This window comes from Salvelinus namaycush, chromosome 38 (genome assembly GCF_016432855.1).
Source record: "Salvelinus namaycush isolate Seneca chromosome 38, SaNama_1.0, whole genome shotgun sequence".
NCBI lineage: Eukaryota > Metazoa > Chordata > Actinopteri > Salmoniformes > Salmonidae > Salvelinus > Salvelinus namaycush.
Window position 1 is genome coordinate 22,080,184 of NC_052344.1, and position 12,473 is coordinate 22,092,656.

Sequence of the window (12,473 nt, forward strand, 5' to 3'; positions counted from 1 at the left end):
GTTACCACAGAGCCCCACAGCTAACTGAATTCATTACAGCTCTGTTACCACAGAGCCCCACAGCTAACTGAATTCATTACAGCTCTGTTACCACAGAGCCCCACAGCTAACTGAATTCATTACAGCTCTGTTACCACAGAGCCCTACAGCTAACTGAATTCATTACAGCTCTGTTACCACAGAGCCCCACAGCTAACTGAATTCATTACAGCCCTGTTACCACAGAGCCCCACAGCTAACTGAATTCATTACAGCTCTGTTACCACAGAGCCCCACAGCTAACTGAATTCATTACAGCTCTGTTACCACAGAGCCCCACAGCTAACTGAATTCATTACAGCTCTGTTACCACAGAGCCCCACAGCTAACTGAATTCATTACAGCTCTGTTACCACAGAGCCCCACAGCTAACTGAATTCATTACAGCTCTGTTACCACAGAGCCCCACAGCTAACTGAATTCATTACAGCTCTGTTACCACAGAGCCCTACAGCTAACTGTATTCATTACAGCTCTGTTACCACAGAGCCCCACAGCTAACTGTATTCATTACAGCTCTGTTACCACAGAGCCCCACAGCTAACTGAATTCATTACAGCTCTGTTACCACAGAGCCCCACAGCTAACTGAATTCATTACAGCTCTGTTACCACAGAGCCTCACAGCTAACTGAATTCATTACAGCTCTGTTACCACAGAGCCCCACAGCTAACTGAATTCATTACAGCTCTGTTACCACAGAGCCCCACAGCTAACTGAATTCATTACAGCTCTGTTACCACAGAGCCCCACAGCTAACTGTATTCATTACAGCTCTGTTACCACAGAGCCCTACAGCTAACTGAATTCATTACAGCTCTGTTACCACAGAGCCCTACAGCTAACTGAATTCATTACAGCTCTGTTACCACAGAGCCCTACAGCTAACTGAATTCATTACAGCTCTGTTACCACAGAGCCCTACAGCTAACTGAATTCATTACAGCTCTGTTACCACAGAGCCCCACAGCTAACTGTATTCATTACAGCTCTGTTACCACAGAGCCCCACAGCTAACTGAATTCATTACAGCTCTGTTACCACAGAGCCCCACAGCTAACTGTATTCATTACAGCTCTGTTACCACAGAGCCCTACAGCTAACTGAATTCATTACAGCTCTGTTACCACAGAGACCCACAGCTAACTGAATTCATTACAGCTCTGTTACCACAGAGCCCTACAGCTAACTGAATTCATTACAGCTCTGTTACCACAGAGCCCCACAGCTAACTGAATTCATTACAGCTCTGTTACCACAGAGCCCCACAGCTAACTGAATTCATTACAGCTCTGTTACCACAGAGCCCCACAGCTAACTGAATTCATTACAGCTCTGTTACCACAGAGCCCCACAGCTAACTGAATTCATTACAGCTCTGTTACCACAGAGCCCTACAGCTAACTGAATTCATTACAGCTCTGTTACCACAGAGCCCCACAGCTAACTGAATTCATTACAGCTCTGTTACCACAGAGCCCCACAGCTAACTGAATTCATTACAGCTCTGTTACCACAGAGCCCCACAGCTAACTGAATTCATTACAGCTCTGTTACCACAGAGCCCTACAGCTAACTGAATTCATTACAGCTCTGTTACCACAGAGCCCCACAGCTAACTGAATTCATTACAGCTCTGTTACCACAGAGCCCCACAGCTAACTGAATTCATTACAGCTCTGTTACCACAGAGCCCTACAGCTAACTGAATTCATTACAGCTCTGTTACCACAGAGCCCCACAGCTAACTGAATTCATTACAGCTCTGTTACCACAGAGCCCCACAGCTAACTGAATTCATTACAGCTCTGTTACCACAGAGCCCCACAGCTAACTGAATTCATTACAGCTCTGTTACCACAGAGCCCCACAGCTAACTGAATTCATTACAGCTCTGTTACCACAGAGCCCCACAGCTAACTGAATTCATTACAGCTCTGTTACCACAGAGCCCCACAGCTAACTGAATTCATTACAGCTCTGTTACCACAGAGCCCCACAGCTAACTGAATTCATTACAGCTCTGTTACCACAGAGCCCCACAGCTAACTGAATTCATTACAGCTTTGTTACCACAGAGCCCCACAGCTAACTGAATTCATTACAGCTCTGTTACCACAGAGCCCCACAGCTAACTGAATTCATTACAGCTCTATTACCACAGAGCCCCACAGCTAACTGAATTCATTACAGCTCTATTACCACAGAGCCCCACAGCTAACTGAATTCATTACAGCTCTGTTACCACAGAGCCCCACAGCTAACTGAATTCATTACAGCTCTGTTACCACAGTGCCCCACAGCTAACTGAATTCATTACAGCTCTGTTACCACAGAGCCCTACAGCTAACTGAATTCATTACAGCTCTGTTACCACAGAGCCCTACAGCTAACTGAATTCATTACAGCTCTGTTACCACAGAGCCCCACAGCTAACTGTATTCATTACAGCTCTGTTACCACAGAGCCCTACAGCTAACTGTATTCATTACAGCTCTGTTACCACAGAGCCCCACAGCTAACTGAATTCATTACAGCTCTGTTACCACAGAGCCCCACAGCTAACTGAATTCATTACAGCTCTGTTACCACAGAGCCCTACAGCTAACTGAATTCATTACAGCTCTGTTACCACAGTGCCCCACAGCTAACTGAATTCATTACAGCTCTGTTACCACAGTGCCCCACAGCTAACTGAATTCATTACAGCTCTGTTACCACAGAGCCCTACAGCTAACTGAATTCATTACAGCTCTGTTACCACAGAGCCCTACAGCTAACTGAATTCATTACAGCTCTGTTACCACAGTGCCCCACAGCTAACTGAATTCATTACAGCTCTGTTACCACAGAGCCCGACAGCTAACTGAATTCATTACATCTCTGTTACCACAGAGCCCGACAGCTAACTGAATTCATTACATCTCTGTTACCACAGAGCCTCACAGCTAACTGAATTCATTACAGCTCTGTTACCACAGAGCCCCACAGCTAACTGAATTCATTACAGCTCTGTTACCACAGAGCCCCACAGCTAACTGTATTCATTACAGCTCTGTTACCACAGAGCCCCACAGCTAACTGAATTCATTACAGCTCTGTTACCACAGAGCCCCACAGCTAACTGTATTCATTACAGCTCTGTTACCACAGAGCCCTACAGCTAACTGTATTCATTACAGCTCTGTTACCACAGAGCCCCACAGCTAACTGTATTCATTACAGCTCTGTTACCACAGAGCCCTACAGCTAACTGTATTCATTACAGCTCTGTTACCACAGAGCCCTACAGCTAACTGTATTCATTACAGCTCTGTTACCACAGAGCCCCACAGCTAACTGAATTCATTGCAGCTCTGTTACCACAGAGCCCTACAGCTAACTGTATTCATTACAGCTCTGTTACCACAGAGCCTCACAGCTAACTGAATTCATTACAGCTCTGTTACCACAGAGCCCCACAGCTAACTGAATTCATTACAGCTCTATTACCACAGAGCCCCACAGCTAACTGAATTCATTACAGCTCTGTTACCACAGTGCCCCACAGCTAACTGAATTCATTACAGCTCTGTTACCACAGAGCCCCACAGCTAACTGAATTCATTACATCTTTGTTACCACAGAGCCCTACAGCTAACTGAATTCATTACAGCTCTGTTACCACAGAGCCCCACAGCTAACTGAATTCATTACAGCTCTGTTACCACAGAGCCTCACAGCTAACTGAATTCATTACAGCTCTGTTACCACAGAGCCCGACAGCTAACTGTATTCATTACAGCTCTGTTACCACAGAGCCCTACAGCTAACTGAATTCATTACAGCTCTGTTACCACAGAGCCCCACAGCTAACTGAATTCATTACATCTCTGTTACCACAGAGCCCCACAGCTAACTGAATTCATTACAGCTCTGTTACCACAGAGCCTCACAGCTAACTGAATTCATTACAGCTCTGTTACCACAGAGCCCCACAGCTAACTGTATTCATTACAGCTCTGTTACCACAGAGCCCTACAGCTAACTGAATTCATTACAGCTCTGTTACCACAGAGCCCCACAGCTAACTGAATTCAATACAGCTCTGTTACCACAGAGCCCCACAGCTAACTGAATTCATTACAGCTCTGTTACCACAGAGCCCTACAGCTAACTGAATTCAATACAGCTCTGTTACCACAGAGCCTCACAGCTAACTGAATTCATTACACTCTGTTACCACAGAGCCCCACAGCTAACTGAATGCAATACAACTCTGTTACCACAGAGCCCTACAGCTAACTGAATGCAATACAGCGCTGTTACCACAGAGCCCCACAGCTAACTGAATGCAATACAACTCTGTTACCACAGAGCCCCACAGCTAACTGAATGCAATACAGCGCTGTTACCACAGAGCCCCACAGCTAACTGAATTCATTACAGCTCTGTTACCACAGAGTCCCACAGCTAACAGACCTTACCTTTACTATAGACAGACCTTACCTTTACTATAGACAGACCTTACCTTTACTATAGACAGACCTTACCTTTACTATAGACAGACCTTACCTTTACTATAGACAGACCTTACCTTTACTATAGACAGACCTTACCTTTACTATAGACAGACCTTACCTTTACTATAGACAGACCTTACCTTTACTTTACTATAGACAGACCTTACCTTTACTATAGACAGACCTTGCCTTTACTATAGACAGACCTTACCTTTGCTATAGACAGACCTTACCATTACTATAGACAGACCTTACCTTTACTATAGACAGACCTTACCTTTGCTATAGACAGACCTTACCTTTACTATAGACAGACCTTACCTTTACTATAGACAGACCTTACCTTTGCTATAGACAGACCTTACCTTTGCTATAGACATACCTTACCTTTACTATAGACAGACCTTACCTTTGCTATAGACAGACCTTACCTTTACTATAGACAGACCTTACCTTTACTATAGACAGACCTTACCTTTACTATAGACAGACCTTACCTTTACTATAGACAGACCTTACCTTTACTATAGACAGACCTTGCCTTTACTATAGACAGACCTTGCCTTTACTATAGACAGACCTTACCTTTACTATAGACAGACCTTACCTTTACTATAGACAGACCTTACCTTTACTATAGACAGACCTTACCTTGCCAGAACTACACCAGAGGAGAGAGAAAGAGGAGAAAGTCAGAGAGTCAGTCTGATCAGCATTCAGACCCACACTTTGACAGGACGGGAATCTCCTCCCCTCCCTCCCTCCCTCCCTCGTTCTCTTGTTCTGTATTCTGGTCAGGCAGTAGCACAGACACCCATTAACCTCCTCCAGCCTCAGAGGAACTGTAGGACCACTCTGGCATCTAGTGGGGAGAGGAGGAACTGTTCCAGTTTCACCACAACACCAGTTTTTCATAACAGCTGTGGTTGTCTTGAGAATAAAGTATCCCCCTGCTAAATAAACATGGTTTTCCCCAATGATGAAATGAGGGCCGTGGGTGAAAGAGTTTGGGAAACACAGCACTAAAATAAACTACTGTAAGCTACTTATATAAGCTGAGAAATAGTATTTGTCTTTGTCTTCATGACTGTAATGACCAGACAAGACGTCATGCTGTGAACCCAGAACAGCCCTCATTCCACCCCCTGCTAAACATAACCTCCAGGTGATAAAGCTGATCAGTGTCCAGGGTTAACCATAACCTCTAGGTGATACAGCTGATCAGTGTCCAGGGGCAGTCAACACTGTCTAAAGCCCAGGGTTAACCATAACCTCTAGGTGATACAGCTGATCAGTGTCCAGGGTTAACCATAACCTCTAGGTGATAAAGCTGATCAGTGTCCAGGGTTAACCATAACCTCTAGGTGATACAGCTGATCAGTGTCCAGGGGCAGTCAACACTGCCTAAAGCCCAGGGTTAACCATAACCTCTAGGGGATAAAGCTGATCAGTGTCCAGGGTTAACCATAACCTCTAGGTGATACAGCTGATCAGTGTCCAGGGGCAGTCAACACTGCCTAAAACCCAGGGTTAACCATAACCTCTAGGTGATTAAGCTGATCAGTGTCCAGGGTTAACCATAACCTCTAGGGGATAAAGCTGATCAGTGTCCAGGGTTAACCATAACCTCTAGGTGATAAAGCTGATCAGTGTCCAGGGTTAACCATAACCTCTAGGTGATTAAGCTGATCAGTGTCCAGGGTTAACCATAACCTCTAGGTGATTAAGCTGATCAGTGTCCAGGGTTAACCATAACCTCTAGGTGATAAAGCTGATCAGTGTCCAGGGTTAACCATAACCTCTAGGTGATTAAGCTGATCAGTGTCCAGGGTTAACCATAACCTCTAGGTGATACAGCTGATCAGTGTCCAGGGTTAACCATAACCTCTAGGGGATTAAGCTGATCAGTGTCCAGGGTTAACCATAACCTCTAGGTGATACAGCTGATCAGTGTCCAGGGTTAACCATAACCTCTAGGTGATACAGCTGATCAGTGTCCAGGGTTAACCATAACCTCTAGGTGATACAGCTGATCAGTGTCCAGGGTTAACCATAACCTCTAGGTGATAAAGCTGATCAGTGTCCAGGGTTAACCATAACCTCTAGGTGATACAGCTGATCAGTGTCCCAGTAATCACTTCCTGTGGAGATGTTTGTTGTGATATCGTTGTTATGAGGGAACATCAGTATCACTTCCTGGTGGAGATGTTTGTTGTGTGATATCTGTTGTTATGAGGGAACATCAGTATCACTTCCTGGTGGAGATGTTTGTTGTGATATCGTTGTTATGAGGGGAACATCAGTATCACTTCCTGGTGAGATGTTTATTGTGATATCGTTGTTATGAGGGGAACATCAGTATCACTTCCTGGTGGAGATGTTTTGTGTGATATCGTTGTTATGAGGGAACATCAGTATCACTTCTGGTGGAGATGTTTGTTGTGATATCGTTGTTATGAGGGGAACATCAGTATCACTTCCTGTGAGATGTTTGTGTGTGAGATATCGTTGTTATGAGGGGAACATCAGTATCACTCACTGGTGGAGATGTTTGTTGGTGAATCGTTGTTATGAGGGAACATCAGTATCACTTCCTGGTGGAGATGTTTGTTGTGATATCGTTGTTATGAGGGAACATCAGTATCACTTCCTGGTGGAGATGTTTATTGTGATATTGTGTTATGAGGGGAACATCAGTATCACTTCCTGGTGGAGATGTTTTTGTGATATCGTTGAGGGGAACATCAGTATCACTTCCTGGTGGAGATGTTTTTGTGATATCGTTGTTATGAGGGGAACATCAGTATCACTTCCTGGTGGAGATGTTTTGTTTGATATCGTTGTTATGAGGGGAACATCAGTATCACTTCCTGGTGGAGATGTTTGTTGTGATATCGTTGTTATGAGGGGAACATCAGTATCACTTCCTGGTGGAGATGTTTGTTGTGATATCGTTGAGGGGGAACTCAGTATCCTGATGGTTAGAGGATATCATTGTTTGTATGCTTCTCTTTTTTGTTATTAGATAGTAATACGACTACAGCTGATCTTCTCATGCTCAACATAGCGGAAACACACACACACACACACGTGCACGAACGCACGCAGGAACGGGCGTGCAAGACACACACACACGTGCACGAACGCATGCAGGAACGGGCGTGCAAGACACACACACACACACACACACACACACACGTGTATACACAAACTTTACTTCTCAAACAGAAACGTTGGCTCCATGCAGTCTGAGTAAATGGAAATGGTCCATTAACCTAGATATGCCATCAATTTACAGTAACATCTATAAAAACGATTGTTTCAGCTACCGGATAAGTACACATTACAATTTCAAGTGGTTTGTTTAATATCTCAAACACCAATCAATCATCATAAATCAGATCTGCAGTCATGGTCAGTGCTGCCCTCTATTGGTCATTTACTGGTATTACAAGTACAGCAGTCTTTAGAGAAAACACCCAGCATAGCAGTTTGTTGATGCATAGTGCCCCCTTGTGTGATAACTAGTACTGAATTGTCTCTCCTTCCCTGTACTTCTACTCCATAGCAACATTAGTGGATTAGGTAGCATGCTTAGTCTCTCTTCTACTATGTTAACACACTACTGAAACAGCTGCTTTGTGGAAGTTAGGTGGCCTGCTGTACACACACACACACACACACACACACACACACACACACACACACACACACACATCACAACCCTCTGTGTGGATGAACTAGACCCATGAGGTATAGTGCGGTCTGGTGGAGTTTGATGGTCTACTGGTCTGGTCTGGTGAGTCTGATGGTCTACTGGTCTGGTCTGAGGTCTACTGTGTGATCTGATGGTCTACTGGTTGGTGGAGTCTGATGGTCTTATGGTCTGGTCTGGTGAGTCTGATGGTCTACTGGTCTGGTCTGGTGGTCTACTGGTCTGGTCTGGTGGAGTCTGATGTCTACTGGTCTGGGTGAGTCTGTGGTCTACTGGTCTGGTTGATGAGTCTGATGTCTACTGGTCTGGTGGAGTGATGGTCTTATGTCTGTCTGGTGGAGTCTGATGGTCTACTGGTCTGGTCTGGTGGTCTACTGGTCTGGTCTGGTGGTCTGATGATCTACTGGTCTGGTGGAGTCTGTGGTTCTACTGTCTGGTCTGGTGAGGTCTGATGATCTACTGGTCTGGTGGAGTCTGATGGTTACTGGTCTGGTCTGGTGGAGTCTGATGATCTACTGGTCTGGTGGAGTCTGATGGTCTACTGGTCTGGTCTGGTGAGTCTGATGATCTACTGGGTCTGGTGGAGTCGGATGGTCTACTGGTCTGGTCTGGGGAGTCTGATGGTCTACTGGTCTAGTCTGGGGAGTCTGATGGTCTACTGGTCTGGTCTGATGGATCTGATGTCTACGGTCTGATGAGTCTGATGGTCTACTGGTCTGGTCTGGTGGAGTCTGATGTCTACTGGTCTGGTCTGATGGTCTACTGGTCTGGTGAGTCTGATGGTCTACTGGTCTGATGGAGTCTGATGGTCTAATAGTCTGGTCTGGTGAGTCTGATGTCTACTAGTCTAGTCTGGTGGAGTCTGATGGTCTATCTGGTCTGGTGGAGTCTGATGATCTACTGGTCTGGTCTGATGGTCTACTGGTCTGGTCTGGTGGAGTCTGGTGGTCTACTGGTCTGGTGGAGTCTGATGATCTACTGGTCTGGTCTGGTGGTCTACTGGTCTGGTGGAGTCTGATGGTCTACTGGTCTGGTCTGATGGAGTCTGATGATCTTCTGGTCTGGTGGAGTCTGATTTCTACTGGTATGGTCTGGTGGTCTACTGGTCTGATGGAGTCTGATGGTCTACTGGTCTGGTCTGATGGTCTACTGGTCTGGTGGAGTCTGATGGTCTACTGGTCTGGTCTGATGGAGTCTGATGATCTACTGGTCTGGTGGAGTCTGATGGTCTACTGGTCTGGTCTGGTGGAGTCTGATGGTCTGATGGAGTCTGATGGTCTACTGGTCTGGTCTGATGGTCTACTGGTCTGGTGGAGTCTGATGGTCTACTGGTCTGGTCTGATGGAGTCTGATGATCTACTGGTCTGGTGGAGTCTGATGGTCTATGTCTGGTCTGGTGGAGTCTGATGGTCTACTGGTCTGGTCTGATGGAGTCTGATGATCTACTGGTCTGATGGAGTCTGATTGTCTACTGGTCTGGTGGTCTACTGGTCTGGTCTGATGGAGTCTGATTGTCTACTGGTCTGGTCTGGTGGTCTACTGGTCTGGTCTGGTGGTCTACTGGTCTGGTCTGATGGAGTTTGATGGTCTACTGGTCTGGTCTGATGGAATCTGATTGTCTACTGGCCTGGTCTGGTGGTCTACTGGTCTACTGGTCTGGTGGTCTACTGGTCTGGTCTGATGGTCTACTGGTCTGGTCTGGTGGTCTACTGGTCTGGTCTGATGGTCTACTGCAGCTGGGATCAGGTTACAGCCATCTGATCTACCCTGAGCCACAAAGCAAACAAACAACATGATGTACACACACACACACACACACACACACACACACACACACACACACACACACACACACACACACACACACACACATATACACATATACACACACACACACACTTATTTTATTTATTTAAATAGGCAAGCCAGTTAAGAACAAATTCTTATTTACAATGACTGCCTACCAAACCCAAACCCGGATGACGCTGGGCCAATGGGACTCCCAATCACGGCCAGTTGTGATACAGCCTGGAATCCAACCAGGATCTGTAGTGACGCCTCTAGCACTGAGATGCAGTGCCTTAGACCGCTGCGCCACTCGGGAGCCCACGATGTACACACTCTAACACACACACACAACATGTACACCACGACGTACACACTCTAACACACACACACACAGCACGTACACTACGATGTATACACTCAAATACACACACACACAGCACGTACACCATGATGTACACACTCTAACACACACAGAGAAATTAAATACAGAAATATCTATTTTACATAAGTATTCAGACCCCTGAGTCAATACTTTGTAGAAGCACCTTTGGCAGCGATTACAGATGTGAGTCTTTCTGGGTAAATCTCTAACAGCCTTCCACACCTGGATTGTGTTACAGTATATAGTATAGTATAGTATACAGTATATAGTATACACTATATAGTATATAGTATAGTATACAGTATATAGTATAGTATACAGTATATAGTATAGTATACAGTATACAGTATATAGTATAGTATACAGTATATAGTAATAGTATAGTATACATTAAATATACATATATAGTATAGTATACAGGTATCTATTATAGTATATGAGTATATTAGTGTGTAGTATACAGTATATAGTATAGTAAATTAGACAGTAAGTATATTTACGTATCAATATAGAGTTAGTATATTAGTACTAATAGTATCAGTATACGATATACATTATATATGTATAGTATACGTATAGTATAAAGTATATAGTTAGTACATATATGAGTTATAGTATACAGTATATAGTGTAGTATACAGTATATAGTATAGTATACAGTATATAGTATAGTATACAGTATACAGTATAGTATATTATACATTATATAGTATAGTATAGTATACAGTATATAGTATAGTATACAGTATATAGTATAGTATACAGTATACAGTATAGTATATTATACATTATATAGTATAGTATAGTATACAGTATATAGTATAGTATAGTATACCGTATGTAGTATAGTATAGTATACAGTTTTTCCCCTCCCCTCACCACTGTTTCCTACATTTTATTCTGGATACTGTGCTGCCATCTATTGGTGCATTAGGAGAATTGACGAGGGTTCAGATTACAGATTGTATTTGCTTCCATCTACTGTATGAAGGGGAGAAACAACTAGTGGGTAGAGGATTTTACTTACCCGTCCCTCACTCCCTCCCTTCCTCAGGGTGGTGACTCTAGTCTCAACCTGAACCACTCTGCCACTAAGAAGACCAGAGCAGAGAGAATGTTAGACCTGGCCTTACTCATGGTTAATACTCTCTCTCTCTGTCTCTGTCTCTGTCTCTCTGTCTCTCTGTCTCTCTCTCTCTGTCTCTCTCTCTCTCTCTCTCTCTCTCTCTCTCTCTCTCTCTCTCTCTCTCTCTCTCTCTCTCTCCGTCTATGTCTCTGTCTCTCTGTCTCTCTCTCTCTCTCTCTCTCTGTCTCTCTCTCTCTCTCTCTCTCTCTTCTCTCTCTCTCTCTCTGTCTCTCTCTCTCTCTCTCTCGTCTCTCTCTCTGTCTCTGTCTCTCTGTCTCTCTCTCTCTCTGTCTCTGTCTCTGTCTCTGTCTCTGTCTCTGTCTCTCTCTCTCTCTGTCTCTGTCTCAGGGTGGTAACACCAGTCTGAATCTGAACCACTATGCCACTAAGAAGACGGTGGCAGGGAGCATGTTAGATGTGGCCCTGCTGATGGCCAACGCTGCCCAGCTGAAGGCCGTCCTGGAACAGGGGCCAGACTTCAGGTATTCTGATTACATTTCATTTTATCATTTAAAACACAAGTGGATATTTGTGTGTAAAATAATTGTAACAATACATTTTCCTGACTCACTGTATTTCCATTGTAGTCGTCTGATTTTGGCCACCAGGCAGGATGAGTCTAAGAGATTATACGTCATTACAGGTACTACGTCACCGTCGTGGTCCTCATCGGGTCTTCACTGCTCTTCCAGGTGCTGGCTGGGGTACTGTTTGTCGCCATGGGTGAGTCTGGGATTGTAAAGTCAAGTGTCATTACAGTAAAGAAGCCGGACTGTAAGATGTCCATGCGAGGGGCAACAGAAGCACACAGTCCGTTTCACAATATCAACCAATGTGTTGTAAACGGTTTATTACTGACCTTTAAACAATCATCTTAGTCCAGCAGGGCTCCAGTTGTCTGTAGCTGACGTGATGTAACTC

The 12,473-nt window shown here is 44.6% G+C and overlaps 1 protein-coding gene across 1 annotated transcript in view; it reads left to right on the top strand.

Annotated features, from left to right (window-relative positions):
• The first annotated feature begins 11,921 nt into the window (after positions 1-11,921).
• ninj2 (ninjurin 2) overlaps positions 11,922-12,473 on the top strand; it is an 11,459-nt gene continuing 10,907 nt past the window's right edge. The window contains exons 1-2 of the mRNA XM_038978042.1: positions 11,922-12,034; positions 12,196-12,275. Coding sequence (XP_038833970.1) covers positions 11,961-12,034; positions 12,196-12,275 — 154 coding nt within the window. The 5' untranslated portion in view covers positions 11,922-11,960. The remainder of the gene's footprint in view (positions 12,035-12,195; positions 12,276-12,473) is intronic.